Raw genomic sequence first — 14,993 nt, forward strand, 5'->3', positions numbered from 1 at the left:
TATTCTGCAGTTTTATTGACTTTTTTTTTGTTGTGGCCTAACTGTGCAGTCACTTTTCACGAAACTTGGCGTAATAATGGTCGAAGGTCAAGCAAAATGGCGAATAGTGAAACTCACAACCATTGGCCAACTTTTGGCACCACAATGCATTGAAAATGCAAACTTTAAAGGTATAAATAACTTATTTGACGTGTCACATGCAGCCATGGAACTTCATTACATATATGTCTCCTCATGAGGAACAACCTTTGACCCTGTGACCTATGCCCTATGACCTCTGGCCATTAGATCTGGGCAAACAGTTAAATTCTACACACAATCTTTCACCATATTATCTAAAAAACAAGTGGAAGAGACATTTGTAAGTGGAAAAAGAGCTTGAATCACACTTACTACAACACCGCATATAATAGTCTATCTACAATAGGACAACAGTATACCGCAACAGCTGGAGAACCAGCGTTTACTCCTGCCGCCATCTTGGCACGTGCACACTGACTGACACACACTGACTGACACGCACGCACGCACGCACGCACGCACGCACGCACGCACGCACGCACGCACGCACGCACGCACACACACACACACACACACACACACACACACACACACACACACACACACACACACACACACACACACACACACACACTTGCAAGAACCAGGTCTTTGTGGTCTGTTAAATGAAATTTCACACAATTTTTATTTTAAATTTTGTAGGCTAAAAATGTTAATGCTAAGCAGCTAACTGTGGATAGCTAAACTTTTTCATGACGTCATTACGATAATTCACTTTCTGTCAGTCTGTCACAGATGTCTATTAGCCATTTTAACTGGCTATAGTCCCTGAGAACTCTACTCAACTTCCATGTGGCGGAATGTTACATTTTTTGCAAGCTGTTTATTGCTCTCCTACTTACAAATTATAATGGGGCTTTATGTCAAACAGCTGACCTGTCTCGTGCAGGGGGCGATGTTTCTTAGGAATGGATGAGCGTGGGCGGGAAATGATGGGAAAACACAGCCTGCGAAGCCTATAGGCCAGGGATTGGTTTCTAAATACATTCTCATACAACAAACTAAATTCCGCATATTCTTCTACACACATGAGTCCAGTGTGCTGGATAAACATGGCTGCTCCACATCTAAACTTGTCAATTAAACAGCCGACTGTGCCTGTGCTTTCAGAACTGTCTGGAGTGGAGAATCAAGTACGATGCAACAGCACCTCCTTTCAATGTTTGCCAAATTAAGGGTTTGGTTCAGAGAGTTTTATATATTAGAGACATCACCGGATTTCTCCTCCCATCCACTTGCATTGAGTTGCTCACCCCAGCGCATGAGGCTATTTCACCCCTTCTTCCGGGAATGGAACAGTGCATTCTGGGATGGAATTAGGCCATACGTGAACGTGCCGAGCCGAAAACATGAACGAGTACCATGCGTGCGTGCGTGAGCGTGTCATGAACGAGCGCCGCCGTTGTTGTGTATTGGCTTGTGGCGCGAGCCAGCGCGTTCACGGCCCAGTGCCGCTCGAAGCTGCAACACCACTTTCGGCCACCATGTCCATTGCGCTTCATTGTGTCCTCTCGGTGACGTCTCTATTAACGTCTCTATTGGTTAACACTCTCCCTGCGTTGAATTGATTATACCGTGATATAAGTATTCACTGCAGGGATTTACACTAACCTTTGAAGCATCGCCCGGTCTTGCATGTACGTCCGCTTCACGAAGATCCACCTTAAAATGTTGTGATCGTTTGTCGTCGAGTTGAAAAATAATCCAAACGGCGGATCAACAACAAAGAGCGGAGGATGAGAGCTCCGCTGCGTACCGCCATTCCCCGTTCGAATGCATTGAGCCTCAACTTCCCAGAAGCCCCTGCAAGCCAGTGATAGGTTGACTTCCGGTTACGTCATCCCAAAGTGTCATCCTCCGCGCTCTGTCCGAGGGAAACCTCTTAAAAGTTATCAAAAAACGGCGAATTAAACATATAAAAAAAAGGCGGGTTTAGCAGGGAAAGACAATGGGAAGAAAGACGTGTTTAGCGTGTTCCGTAGTCGGTGGGGCGAACGGTTCTCGAGTTACGTGGATTACAGAAGTACAGACGTACAGAGACATGGTGCATTTATAGATAGAAGATATACTTTTTATATACCGGTATACATATTGTATACAGAACGTTTTACTCAGAAAGTTTTGGTTCAAGTTTCGCCTTTGTGACATTTTAGTGACATAATGATCTAAATCAATCTTGCACCAGAAACTGGGACAAAGGCAAGCAAAGTCCTGGTCAGCAGTTTAATCATCAATCTAAATACTCATGATATATTCAATTGTAGCAGTTGCTGCATTTAAAGTGGTTACAACTTACAAGGACAACACAGCTTGTGTTTACAGTTTGACCCTTTGATGCACAAGCTATGCAAATCCCTTATATGCACAAAGGTCAGAAATGACTAATATGCATCGTATGGTATTTAATGCATGGCTGAATGTTTCTTTACTCATACTGATATGTTTTATATGCCTTTCTACTGTTTATCTCCCTATCTAAGAAGAAGATTGAACAATAAAATAGCCCCTGTAGTGTGAAACAGAGAGTAGCTGTCTCCTTAAATTAGCCATTGAGTATGTTCTGGCAAGCCATCTTAAAAAAAAGACATATTTTTCCTGCTATAGACCATATCAGAGAGTTTGGTCCCCATAGCACTTTGAGAAAAGAGAAGATGCCCAAAACACTCAGAATTAGATAATCGTGTCAAGGTGCTCAACAATATCATGAGAAGAAGACAGCCAGCACTCAATATAATCCTTTTCACACTTTCATTTCACCTCACCAGGCAGGGCAACGGACGTGTTTCAACCTAATACGACCAGGTCTTTCTCAGCGTTAAGATGCTGAGGAAAAACGGCTGGCTGTCTTCTTCTCAGCATGGTGCTTGGCTCAATCCATTTACCTTGCAACTTTGGAGAGACTTCATTCTCTCATGATGATAATAATAATAATAATAAACTTTATTTATATAGCACCTTTCATGACAGAAATGCATCGCAAAGTGCTTTACAAGGCATGCAGAGAACAAACAAGAAAAGAGGAAAAAAAATAAACAGAAAAACGTTGATGAGTCGAACATCTGCACACCCAAGCCCCAAAGGCCCCTTGTAGCTGAGCGAACAAGTAGTCCAACCTAGCCTCCTTTATGGCTCAGGCAGTGGCCCAAACATAAAGTCACTGCAGGGCTCTGCGGTTCTTGGCTGAACGTACGTACACTGTGTGCAGCCAGGGCGCAGAGCAGCAATTCCTCAAGTGGTATGTATACTGTAATCTCTCTGCTGGCGGTCAGAGAGAATGGCAAGGTGGGTAGACACTCCACTCTGCCGACCTGTCACACTGGGTGTAGAGAGGTAGGCCATCTTTACCCTGAGCTCCCTACAGACCTCATGGGCTGCAAAGTTGTGTCAATGTCACTGGCTGAAAGAATGAAGAAAAAAAAGCTCCTCTGAGGTGTTCTTGGAACAGCACAGGTGCCGCACCCCTGTGGGGTCAGGTAATGCCAGTATAGGGTTATTGTCACAGCAGCATGTGGCCCTTTATTGGGTGGTGGAGGCCTGCCTGGCGAACAGCCTCAGACTGGTCAAGAGCCCCTTAAGACCTGAGGACGAAATTTAAAAAATGTCTTCTAAATCATGACAATTTTCTGAAAAACCTCATGTTTCTATATCAGTGGTTCTCAATATTTCATGTCAAGGACCCCCAAAAATATATGTATTTGGTCGCCGACCCCTATCTGAAAATATGTTGTTCCAGGGACCCCCCCAGAAGCAAAGATTTGAGTTAAAATCTGAAAGAATATATATTCAAAGATTTGTGCCGCATTTTCACGATTTTTCAAAAATTGCAGACCTACACGCTCGTAGCGCGGCACTCAGTGCCGCGCTATGAGCTTGTACTGTAGATCTGCTATTTTTCAGTAGCTAAAGTATAACATAATGCTAAAACACCAAAAGGGATTCCCGTCCAAAATGCGTTAAAGATGTAATGGTTGACCCACTGGGGGTCCCGACCCACATGTTGAGAACCAATGCACTGCAGCACCCGTGACCTCATCCAAGTTTTTAGTTGACAGATGGGCTGAGATTTTTGTTTGTTTTATGACAAGGACCCCCAAATAATATAGCCGCCCTACAGTAGGCTACTTGGTGGTAACCTGACTCCGCCAGATGGGGCAGCAGAGAGTACACTGGGAACCCAGTGTACTCTCCGCTGCCCCATCTGGCGGAGTCAGGTTAACTTGGTGGGCCCATAGGGTATTATGGGCCCCCTTCTGAAAATGTTTTGTGCCAGCGACCCCCATACATGATTTGTGTTGTTAATTGTGTTTAATTCAAAAGTATTCCAAATGTTTTACTTTTCACATTTCTTTCTAAATAGCTCACAACACGTCGCTATATGTGATACGTGAGCTTGTAGATCGGTTATTTTCAAATACAGTGGTTAATATAATATAATATAATATAATATAATATAATATAATATAATATAATATAATATAATATAATATAATATACATATTCAAATCAAATTCCAAATAAAATAGACACTGACTGTGGTAAACAAGAAGGGACGGTAACATAATAGTGGGCACCAAGGAAGAGTGTGCACTGGGCAGTGCACCAGCTGCACCTATGTCTTTTCCCCCAAAATGTAAAAAAATAAAATAATAATAATAATAATAATAATAATAACACATAATTTACATAAGATCAATTTTCAAATATTATTATTTTTCCTTCATTTTGGACAAAATGTAAAAAAAAATGCATCGAGGTACCCAGATGTCCCTAGGCCCAGGCCCACACGTATCCTTTATCCTGTGGGACTACTTCCTCCGTCGGAGGGGACTCTACTCCAGAGTAATCTAGTAAGCGAGTGGCGACACGCTTTGATCTCGCTGCAAACATGTTTCTAGGCTGCAAAGCGGGTGCCTATTATGGCCTATGGTCTATAGTTCCAAACATTGGAACTATCCCCATTGTAATTGGCGTATATTCTTTCTACGTCCGAGCATAGACATGGTAACGCCCGCCTGCCTCTGATTGGCCTACCGACACACCCGGTGTCTCCGAGTTGGAAGATACATGTATGCTGGATAGTCTGCTGCGGGCTGAGGTTACTCCGTGGTGGGAAATAAATAAATACCGTAATACAAGTCAAGTACGATATATAATAGCTACAAGAGGGCCGCGGAGCAATAATGTACACACACACACACACACACACACACACACACACACACACACACACACAGTCACACACACACACACACACACACACACACACACACACACACACACACACACACGCAGTCATGCCTTGTAATACCTACGACTGAGAATTCCACTGACAGATTCGCAGCGCGCCATATTTCAAAATCTCCTGACTTTCTCTCCTGCTGCCATGTGTGCGTCAAAAAAGAGGTGGGTTTATTTTTAGTTGTCTTTGTAGGCTATAGCCTCTAGAGGCAGCCAGTAGGCTATATGCGTTTTATATTTTAACATTTCCCTCGTAAGGTCGGCCAGGTGGCAAACATGGCCAATTAAAATTATACACACGGTGGCGAGGCTTGTTTGTTTGCAGCTATAGACTAGCATGCAGGAACACGTTTGTTTTTTGTTTATGCTTTTGTGTGTGTGTGTGTGGCGTCATGAGGCGACATGAACTGAAGTCATAGAATAGGAATATTGATGTTTAGGGTTTATTAAGCCTAAGATTTAAACTATGAAGCAGGGACCCCTGGTTAGCCAGTGCCACTTATAAACCATCAATACTTGCTCTTGCATATGTATGCAATATCAAAAAGCCAGTAGGCTATTCTGATTCAAAGCTACTTAATTGTCATTAATAGCCTAACTTTACAATTTAATCAATGTGTATATTTTATTATTGATTTATAATTATATCGGGATCTGTCATTGCTTATGCATGATACTGTATCTAATGTTTTCACTCAAGCATATACTCCTTTTAAGAATATAATGTGAAATATGTAGGAGCAGACCAGTAATGAATGGACTGAGTCAAGCTATATTTGATCCTTTTCGATTATTAAGTATTTATTAACAGTTTGCAGAATTACAGTACATTTCATGCACAACTCAATACAAAAACTGTTAACTGTGAGTGGATGACACCATAAAGCATTACACTTGTTTACAAGAGGGTCCACCGTTTTCAATTCATCATAACATTTAGAGACGTACAGTTCTATATAGCCAAAAACAGGAAATCATAAAGGATGTAAAAAGGGGGAAAAAACATATACAGCGAGGGGGAAAAGGGGTGGGTGGGGGATTCAGATTTTACGGGGGCCAGTTTCGAATTGCAGCCGTCCGTAGGTGCCCTTTGAGAGCGGTTTTGAAGGAGTCAAGGGATTCACATCTTAATGACAGTTGGTAGGGCGTTCCACATTTTTGTGGCATAGGAGTGAAATTAATTTAGTCCCTTGTTTGTGCCAAATCTGGGTTGCACATAGTTAGCTTTATTCCTCCATTTCTGTCTCTTTCTTAGGTTGGTGGCATGAAGATTGGACCGCTGTAATTGTGCCAACCACCAGAGGAGACGGGCAACTCTTATGCCAACCTGAAGTGAGTGATTAATGTGAAAATTAACCATGTAAACACCAGCATCCTATTCCGTATTGTGGGGGAAGCTTTCGCTGAAAATAGCCAAGCTCACAACGACGCGTTGTGAACTTGTCGATCGGCTATTTTCTGCAAAAAAGCTTTCCCCACAGTAACAGAACTGAAGAGCCACTAGCATTGAGCCTTGAGCAACACCTTGAGGGACTCCGCTCAACCATAATGGCATTTAACCCACTAAAACCAGGAACGTTTCATTTTAACATGACATGCAAGCTCACATGTCACCTCGTGCCGCGCTGCAAGCTTGTACATCTGCTATTTTTGAATTTTTTTTTAAAGTGTGTTTTGAAAAAGAATTACTGATTGAGAAGGCATTTGTCTGAAATGAGTGGTTCACCCAAAAGATTACTTATTTTCTATCAATCTTGTTGCATTCCTAAGCCAATAATTTGATGAGCGGAGAACTCAAAGAGCATACTACTGAGTCTCCTACTCAGGGACGTGAAGAGAGTGTTAGAGAGGCAGGGGCTGAAATTACATAAGAGGGCACTTTTGGATGGAAATAGCCGATCTACAAGCTCTCAACGCGTCGCAGCGCGTAGATTTGCTATTTTCCAGGCGCAACCCCGCTAACCGATCACTCAGGTATCAAGGAATGCGACAATAAAACAAAAATCATCTCCATGAATTCACAGAGTTTGTGTGTAATTGTTTGGAAAATACATAATTCTTTGGGTGAACGGACTACTCCTTCAATGGGTTATGTGGTTAACCATCCAAATAAAAATAATCACACTTGTGTGAAGTGAGGGGCACTCTTATCACTCACCATACATCATCAAAACATCACATTCCGTGCTTCAAACACGGCTCATACGGACATACACACAAAGCTGTGCATAGGATTAAAAAATCCTGGAGGAATCAAAAACCTTGGAAGAATCTCTTGTAGGGATAATAGAGCACCAAGTCTGACGTCAATATAGGTAGAGGGCGTAAATCCACGGCCTTCATGTACTTTTTATTTGCATTGTAATCCCCATAGGGGATATAATAACTGTGTTTGAAAAATACACAAATCATCCAGGCCGCTTCACTCATATGGATATGAAGAATCAACTGACTGAGAGAAAACGCTATTGTTACTGCTACTGAATTAGTTAGATTTTCGCTAGAGTACAGTATATAGTATATGAGTGACTGACTGTCGCAAACGATACAGAGACACCTCCCTGACAATAACGCTGAGACAGCTTGTTTATCTTTGGACCACAATGCTTATATGAAACGATTTTAAGATGACCCCATGTTTTTCTCCATAGAGAAATTATACTTCCGTGAACCAGGCAGAACCAGGGGATGAGTGAGTGATGTCAGGACTTCGGCGCTCTATGATCCGGTTCTCTCTTTATTCAGCACAGATGGTACTTGCCGGAGGATGACTCCCCTTGCTAAGAGTCACACTCCTGGACGCTTCAACTTTCGCTGCCAAAGTGAGTCGAACACACACACACACGCAGGCGCGTCGACTTCGGGGGTGCTTGAGGGCTGAAGCACCCACTGACACAATAGTAATCCAAATAGCACCCACTGACTGAAGGCTGAAGCTCCCATCCCCCTGGTCATTTGGTCACGTAGGCACACACCTTTACAGGGGGGTGCCTGTTCCCTGTTCACAGAACAGGTATTCAAATGCTAATAAGGTGGCTCTTGTTCCAGTGACCGCACGTAAGGTTCATTCACACTCCTGCAGCAACACTACACTGACACGGTCAGCGGAGAGGCTGCTGTCTGTGTGTCTGTAAAGAGCCATGAGCCCACTGCCGTTATAAGAACTATTCGTGCCTGCACACACACACACACACACACACACACACACACACACACACACACACACACACACACACACACACTCCAAACTTTTCAGGCCGTGGGTCTTCAACAATTTACAATTTAGGCATTTAGCACTGCAGATCATGCTCTTAGTCCAGAGCGATTTACAGTAAGCAAGGACAACACTTAATCCACAGTCTATTGCAGTGGGGCACATACAGTATGTAACTGGCAAGTGGCTGTAGTGGTTGTGTGAGGAGCTGTTTTGGTGGTAGATCGATCTCTTTCTCTGCTGCCTCTTTGCTATCTCAGGTGGGTTTGAATCAATTTGATGTCATCTTTGTATACCGCTTTTTCTGCCCCCCCTTGAGTGTGTTTTTGTCTCTCCTTCAGCTGGCCATACAGCATTCATTTCGGAGGATGATTGTTTAGTTGGATATTGAATTTGTGCCAATAATCTTGCATGATTGGGTAGTACTCACTGCCAGGCGCGGTTTTACAATAGAGGCAAAACACTGAGTGGGCAGAATGGACAAGTCAGGGGCTTGTCCATTCCGTAGTGCATACATGGGCAACAGGTGGCCCGGGGGCCACATGAGGCCCTCACCTTCACTTAATGCGGCCCTGAGGTTAATACCAGAATACTGATAAGTAGATTAGTAGCTTAATGAGTAGTATTAAAATGTTATCGTCTCTTTTTCCATGTACAATGCATTTGTATTTAGTTCGGCTAAATTAACAAGTTAACATAACTATAATAATTAAAGGCATTTGAAATTAAATACAAATGTTACTTTTTAGGATTCCAATTAAAAAATAGCAAAAAATAATTCAGGATTTAAATTCAATAGCCAAAATAGCCGATCTACAAGCTCAAAACGCGTCGCACTCTGGAGTGAGTGTGGAAATATTGTGGACCTCGCCATTGTCAAAGTTGCCCACCCATGCCGTAGTGCATCCCATAGGAATGCAAAGGTACAATCTCTTTGAAAACCTGTTTAGTGTTTTTGATTGTGTGACCAGAAAATGCAATTGACAAAGTGGCCGCAAATAAAGTTAGTATACATCCCGATAACGTTGCTTTGTTCCCACTCATTTTTGTCATTACTACTTCCCTGGGAAAGTGAGTGACACTGATTTACCGCTATTTTACGCATCATGTAATACCAGATTGTACACTGACAACCTCTCGCCTAAATTATAGCCTATAGTCTGTGTCTCCTATAGGGTTTGAGAGAGATTTAACTGAAGGTCTGAACTATTCAGTTATTGATAATTTCAAGTGCAACCCCTGTCCACTCAATGTTTGAGACATGGAAATGCTTGAACACGATTCTGCTGTTGCTGTTGTATAATCGCAATGTTGGAATGAGTTTGCCTCATTCACACAGGTAGTATAAAATATAGACAGACAGACACATCTCCTGGAGAGATGAATTCAGACGTCACTATATCACAGTACATGGATGTAAACTGCAACTAGGCGTATGCGTACAACCACTATATGCAGTATTTTGGTTTTGTGTCTGACCTTGTACTACAGGGACAATTTTTCAGTACTGTCTGTTTCAGATTCAATAGCTGTGATTGCAAATCGCATGCCTCGTAGTCGTAATTAATGATTGTGTACGATATAGTAAGGTTTGTGTTGATTATCCTGTAACAATGCAATATGAAAATAAATACATTTAGATGTCTAATTTAGACCAAAGTGGCCTAATCTGCTACCTAATCCTGACTGCACCATTTAACCATGTGTGTAAAACATGTCGCAAAAACTGTGGATAAAAAATGCCTGGTTTAATAGTGCTTTCTGAGAGTACAGTAGTTGTGCAAGTCACTCAATGCTGCCACCCGGGGACCAAAGGTTAGATTGCAACCAATGGACCCTTAGTTTTCACAGACACCGAACCCTAGTAAACAACACAGCAGCAGCTAATACAATTTATAATGGTATTTTTTGTCAGTGCTTGCTACTTGGCACAACCAAATCAAACTAACTGCATGATGACATTAACCTCTTTTGGTGTTTTAAGCATTATGTTATACTTTAGCTATTGAAAAATGGCAGATCTTCAAGCTCGTATAAATGTTATTATTTTTGAAAAAACGTGAAAATGTGGCGCAAATTTGGAATATATATTCTTTCAGAGCGAACGTTTTTAACTCCAATCTTTGATTCTGATCAGATGGGGGTCGACGGCCAATTCTAGATAATGTTTTGGGGTCCTTGACATGAAATAGTTTGAGAACCACTGACATTTTTTTCTCCCTAAAAATAAAAACGTCTGGGTTTCCGAGGCTACTGACATAGAAACATGGGGTTTTTACGAAAACCTTTAGGATTTAGAAGACTTTTTTTTTTAAGAATCGGTCTCGGTCGAAATGGGTTAAAAATCACACCTGTGTGAAGTGAGGGGTGCTCGCTCTTATCATACATGATCATACATCATCTCATTCCATCCTAACACAATTTGCGTCCTCACCTTCCGTCTTCAATGTTTGTGTTTACGCAATGTTTGTGTTTACACAAACACTGAAAGCTGGCCATTCATTGTCAATGGCATTCAATGTTTGTGTTAGGACAATGTTTGTGTTTTTTACGCAAACCCTCAAAGCTGGAGCTAGGAGGGGATAGCACCCCTCAAAAACACTGAAAACAAGCCAGGTGTGCCAACAGAAAAGGACTTGAGCACTGTAAGGCGTGCCCGTGCGAGGCCCGAGCAAGTGCCTACACCGAATGACCCAAAATTATCCAGAATGCCACGTGTTAAACCAAACATTTTTCCACATGTCACCCCTGATTGATTGATTGAAGTTTCTATTTCACAGTATGAATGGGTACATTTCAAACGAAAGCACATGAAGTCAATACAAAAACTGTTGTACGATCCATGATAAAGCATTACACTTATTTATAACAGGGTCCACCATTTTTAATTCATCAGAACATTTAGCGACTTATTTATACGAAATCATCATATAAATAATGTTACAAACGGAAAAAAACGTGTACAGTATGGGGAGAACGGGGTTGGGGGAAGCTCAGACTTAATTTACAAGGGCCAGTTTTGAATTGCAGCCGTCCGTAGGTGCTCTTTGAGAGCGGTTTTGAAGGAGTCAAGGGATTCACAAGTCTTAATGGCTGTTGGTAGGGCGTTACACATTTTCGTGGCATAGGAGCGAAATGTATTTAATCCCTTGTTTGAGCCGTATCTGGGTTGCACGTGGTTTGTTGAACTCCCTCTGGTGTTGTGAGTGTGGACTTTGTTGACATTAAGGAAGTACAGGTATCTTGGTGGTGTATGGAATCTTTTTTTTTAAATGTTTTTTGTGTACTTCTTCACCACTGTTTATGACCGTGTGTACAAAATAATGACAAACTCTGAAAACTGAATTAAGAATCAACTTTGTTGACTGGTTTACACTGTAAATATGTGACTTTATTGACACATCACTGGATGACAGTGTAAAGATGTAACTTTATTGACACATCAGTGGTTGACAGTGTAAAGAAGTTGGTGAAACATAATTAATTTACATAAAGCTCCATATATGGTGTTGTTGTTGTTCATAAATGGAGGAGGAATAAAAGGAGGAGAGAAGGAGAAACATAAGAACTCAAACATTAAAGATGCATCATGTCAAAGAGAAGCTCCAACAAATACTGTTTTAAAAACATAATATGTAAACTGTTACTTTTCATCATGGTTTCAATCTTTGAGAACATTTAGGATACTGAGAAGAAAATACATTTGTATAATGTGCCTCATTACGTCATATTGTCTCTTTATTGTTAATGGCGTTTAATGTTTGTGTTGGCACAGTTTGTTTTACATCAACATTACATCACCTAATCAACATGAGTTAGACTTTAATATATTAGCACCCCTCACTTCACACAGGTGTGATTATTTCCTAACAATTACTCACTCCATGGAGAATGAATTCCTGGATATTATTGTTAGTTTATTATTTTTAAAGCCAATAATTCTCAAATGCTGCTATTTGTCAAATGATTGGCTATCCATGAATTCAAGTGTCCATGGTGAGAGTTCGGTACGGCCCGGTTCTCGGTTAGGGGCTCGGGTCTTGGGTCCCGTGTAGGGATGTTGAAAAAAGTTGAAAATCGACTCGATTTTCGACTCATGCCTTCCGCGACTCAAAAACGTATGAGTCGAAAAATCGTTTTTATTTTATTTTTTATTTTTTTTGCGCCTGTCAGCGCCGCACCTCACATGCATGCCCTGGCTGCAGTTAGAGCGCCATCGTCCAAGGGTGTGGGGTGAAGGGGAAGGGTATCTTAGCAACACTGAATGCTCTGTCCCATTGGTCGTGTGCTCGTATCATGAGCCAATGGCTGCAGCTCTGAGCCCCCAGACCCCAGGTTCGCAATTCGCATCTCATTGCTCACGCTCAAAGACAGGTCCGCTCTGTTCTGAGCTGTGAGCGCTCTTCTCTTCTCGTGAAGAAAGCAGGACAGCGTTGTCAAATAAATCCCGCCGTCATTCATACTGTATTTATTCCCCGACCCGACATTAAAATACGGAACAACGTGCGTCCCGTATCAGTTCATTACGGGACTTGTGACAGGCTGCTGCAGACACTTGAGTTGGGACTAGCTGATAGCATAGCAGCCGATAGCGCCGCTGCTCCTTCAGTGTCGTTGTTTACAAAATAAAGTTTATTTTTTATTATTGGGCTTTGATCATTGATGCAAATTCTAAACATATGGATGCAGCTGCAGAAGTTGTGTTGCTTAAAGGAATGCATAGTTGCGTTCTCCTCAACTGCTGCGCAGCAACAACAAAAATAAAAAAATAAAAAATAATGGAAAATAAATAGGAAAAAAAGTCGATCGACTCGTCGATTTGCGGCCTCGATTTATCGATTGGCCAAATATGAGTCGTTTGGCATCCCTAGTCCCGTGGCGGTTCTCGGTTAGGGGCTCGGGTCTTGGGTCCCGGGGCGGTTCTCGGTTAGGGGCTCGGGTCTTGGGTTCCGGGCGGACCGGTGCTACCCTCTATCTCAGACAGGGTGCTCATTTGGGTGATGTCTGGGTCTGTGGGAGTGTTGTTGATCTGAGGAGGCTCTTCATTAAAGGCTTCCTCCAGAACCTTTAGGATGGACCTGCTGCGGAACACGTCCTTGAAACCCTGACTGAACACGTACAGCAGCGGGTTCAGGAAGCTGTTGACAAGAGCCAGGTCGAGGGTTATGGGAACCCCAAAGCTGAGCACAACCTTCAGGGTATCACTGCCCTCCAGGTATGTCTGATAATACACAACCTTAAACAGACGTATGATGTGAAAGGGGATCCAGCACAGGAAGAACGCGGTGATAACAGCTGCTATGATTTTGAAGGTGCGACCAGATTGGCCGGCCAGCGAGTGGTTATTCCTGAGCCGGTAGATGATGACGGAATAGCAGGAGACGATGACGGAGAAAGGAACCACGAATCCTGCAACGAAGTTAGTGGTGACGCCTATGATTGTGGATGCATAGCCGGCGACGCACCAGACCTTATCACCGGAGATGGAGTGCCGTGTGTCCCTAAAGATGAAATAAGGGGAGCTCAGAGCCAAGGCCATCACCCAGACTCCCAGACTGACCCAGGATGCCTTTGTGACGGTGCGGTGGTTCCGGGTCCACACGGGACACACCACACACACACATCTGTCCACACTGATCAGCACCAGAGTGTAGATACTGGCATACATGTTCATGAAGAAAACCAAACCGTCCATTTTGCACATGAACCAGCCAAAAGGCCAGAGGCCGGCCAGAACGTTCTCTGTGATTCTCAGCGGCAGGAAGGCTGTAACCAGGAAGTCGGCCACAGCGAGGTTGAGGTACCAAACGGTGCTGACGGTTTTCTTCATCCTGAAGCCCGTCGCCCAGATGACCACACCGTTCCCCAACACGCCAAGCACACACACCACGCTGCAGATGACCACGGCCATGATGTGGATGGATTTGTAGTCATCTCCTTCATCATCCTCATCCTCATTGTGATGAACAGCAGGTGTGGTCATAATCTCCATCGTCCTGCAACACAAAAATAACACACGCTTTGTTTTAATGAACACATTTGCTACAAGGAGATTTGATGAACACGCACGCACGCACGCACGCACGCACGCACGCACGCACACACGCACGCACGCACGCACGCACGCACGCACGCACGCACGCACACACATTGGGTTGAAGTGATACTGATTACAGTGCTGCATCAACACATTTAGCTGGGGACCCCCTGGAGTCCCTAACCTAAAGGACCCCCTGGAGTCCCTAAAGGACCCCCTGGAGCCCCTAAAGGAACCTGCAGGCCGTGTGTGTGTGTGTGTGTGTGTGTGTGTGTGTGTGTGTGTGTGTGTGTGTGTGTGTGTGTGTGTGTGTGTGTGTGTGTGTGTGTGTGTGTGTGTGTGTGTGTGTGTGTGTGTGTGTGTGTGTGTCCGCACCAACGCAACTATAGACGCAACTCCTTTTTGCCTGTTGCAAGGACTTCC

The 14,993-nt window shown here is 43.2% G+C and overlaps 1 protein-coding gene and 1 long non-coding RNA gene across 2 annotated transcripts; one reads left to right on the forward strand and one right to left on the reverse strand.

Moving 5' to 3' along the window:
- The first annotated feature begins 5,234 nt into the window (after nt 1-5,234).
- Nucleotides 5,235-8,135, forward strand: LOC306922903. The gene is made up of 3 exons (XR_013789979.1): nt 5,235-5,484; nt 6,575-6,651; nt 7,971-8,135. It is a non-coding gene; the product is annotated as an uncharacterized lncRNA (long non-coding RNA).
- A 5,325-nt stretch (nt 8,136-13,460) lies between these two features.
- Nucleotides 13,461-14,525, reverse strand: LOC306920520 (formyl peptide receptor-related sequence 4-like; the record flags this gene model as incomplete). The annotated part of the gene is made up of 1 exon (XM_079497321.1): nt 13,461-14,525. The coding sequence occupies one exon, from the start codon at nt 14,523-14,525 to the stop codon at nt 13,461-13,463; it is 1,065 nt and encodes a 354-aa protein (XP_079353447.1).
- Between the last annotated feature and the right edge of the window lie 468 nt (nt 14,526-14,993).

The sequence above is a fragment of the Electrona antarctica genome, assembly GCF_951216825.1.
Source record: "Electrona antarctica genome assembly, chromosome: 1".
Lineage (NCBI taxonomy): Eukaryota > Metazoa > Chordata > Actinopteri > Myctophiformes > Myctophidae > Electrona > Electrona antarctica.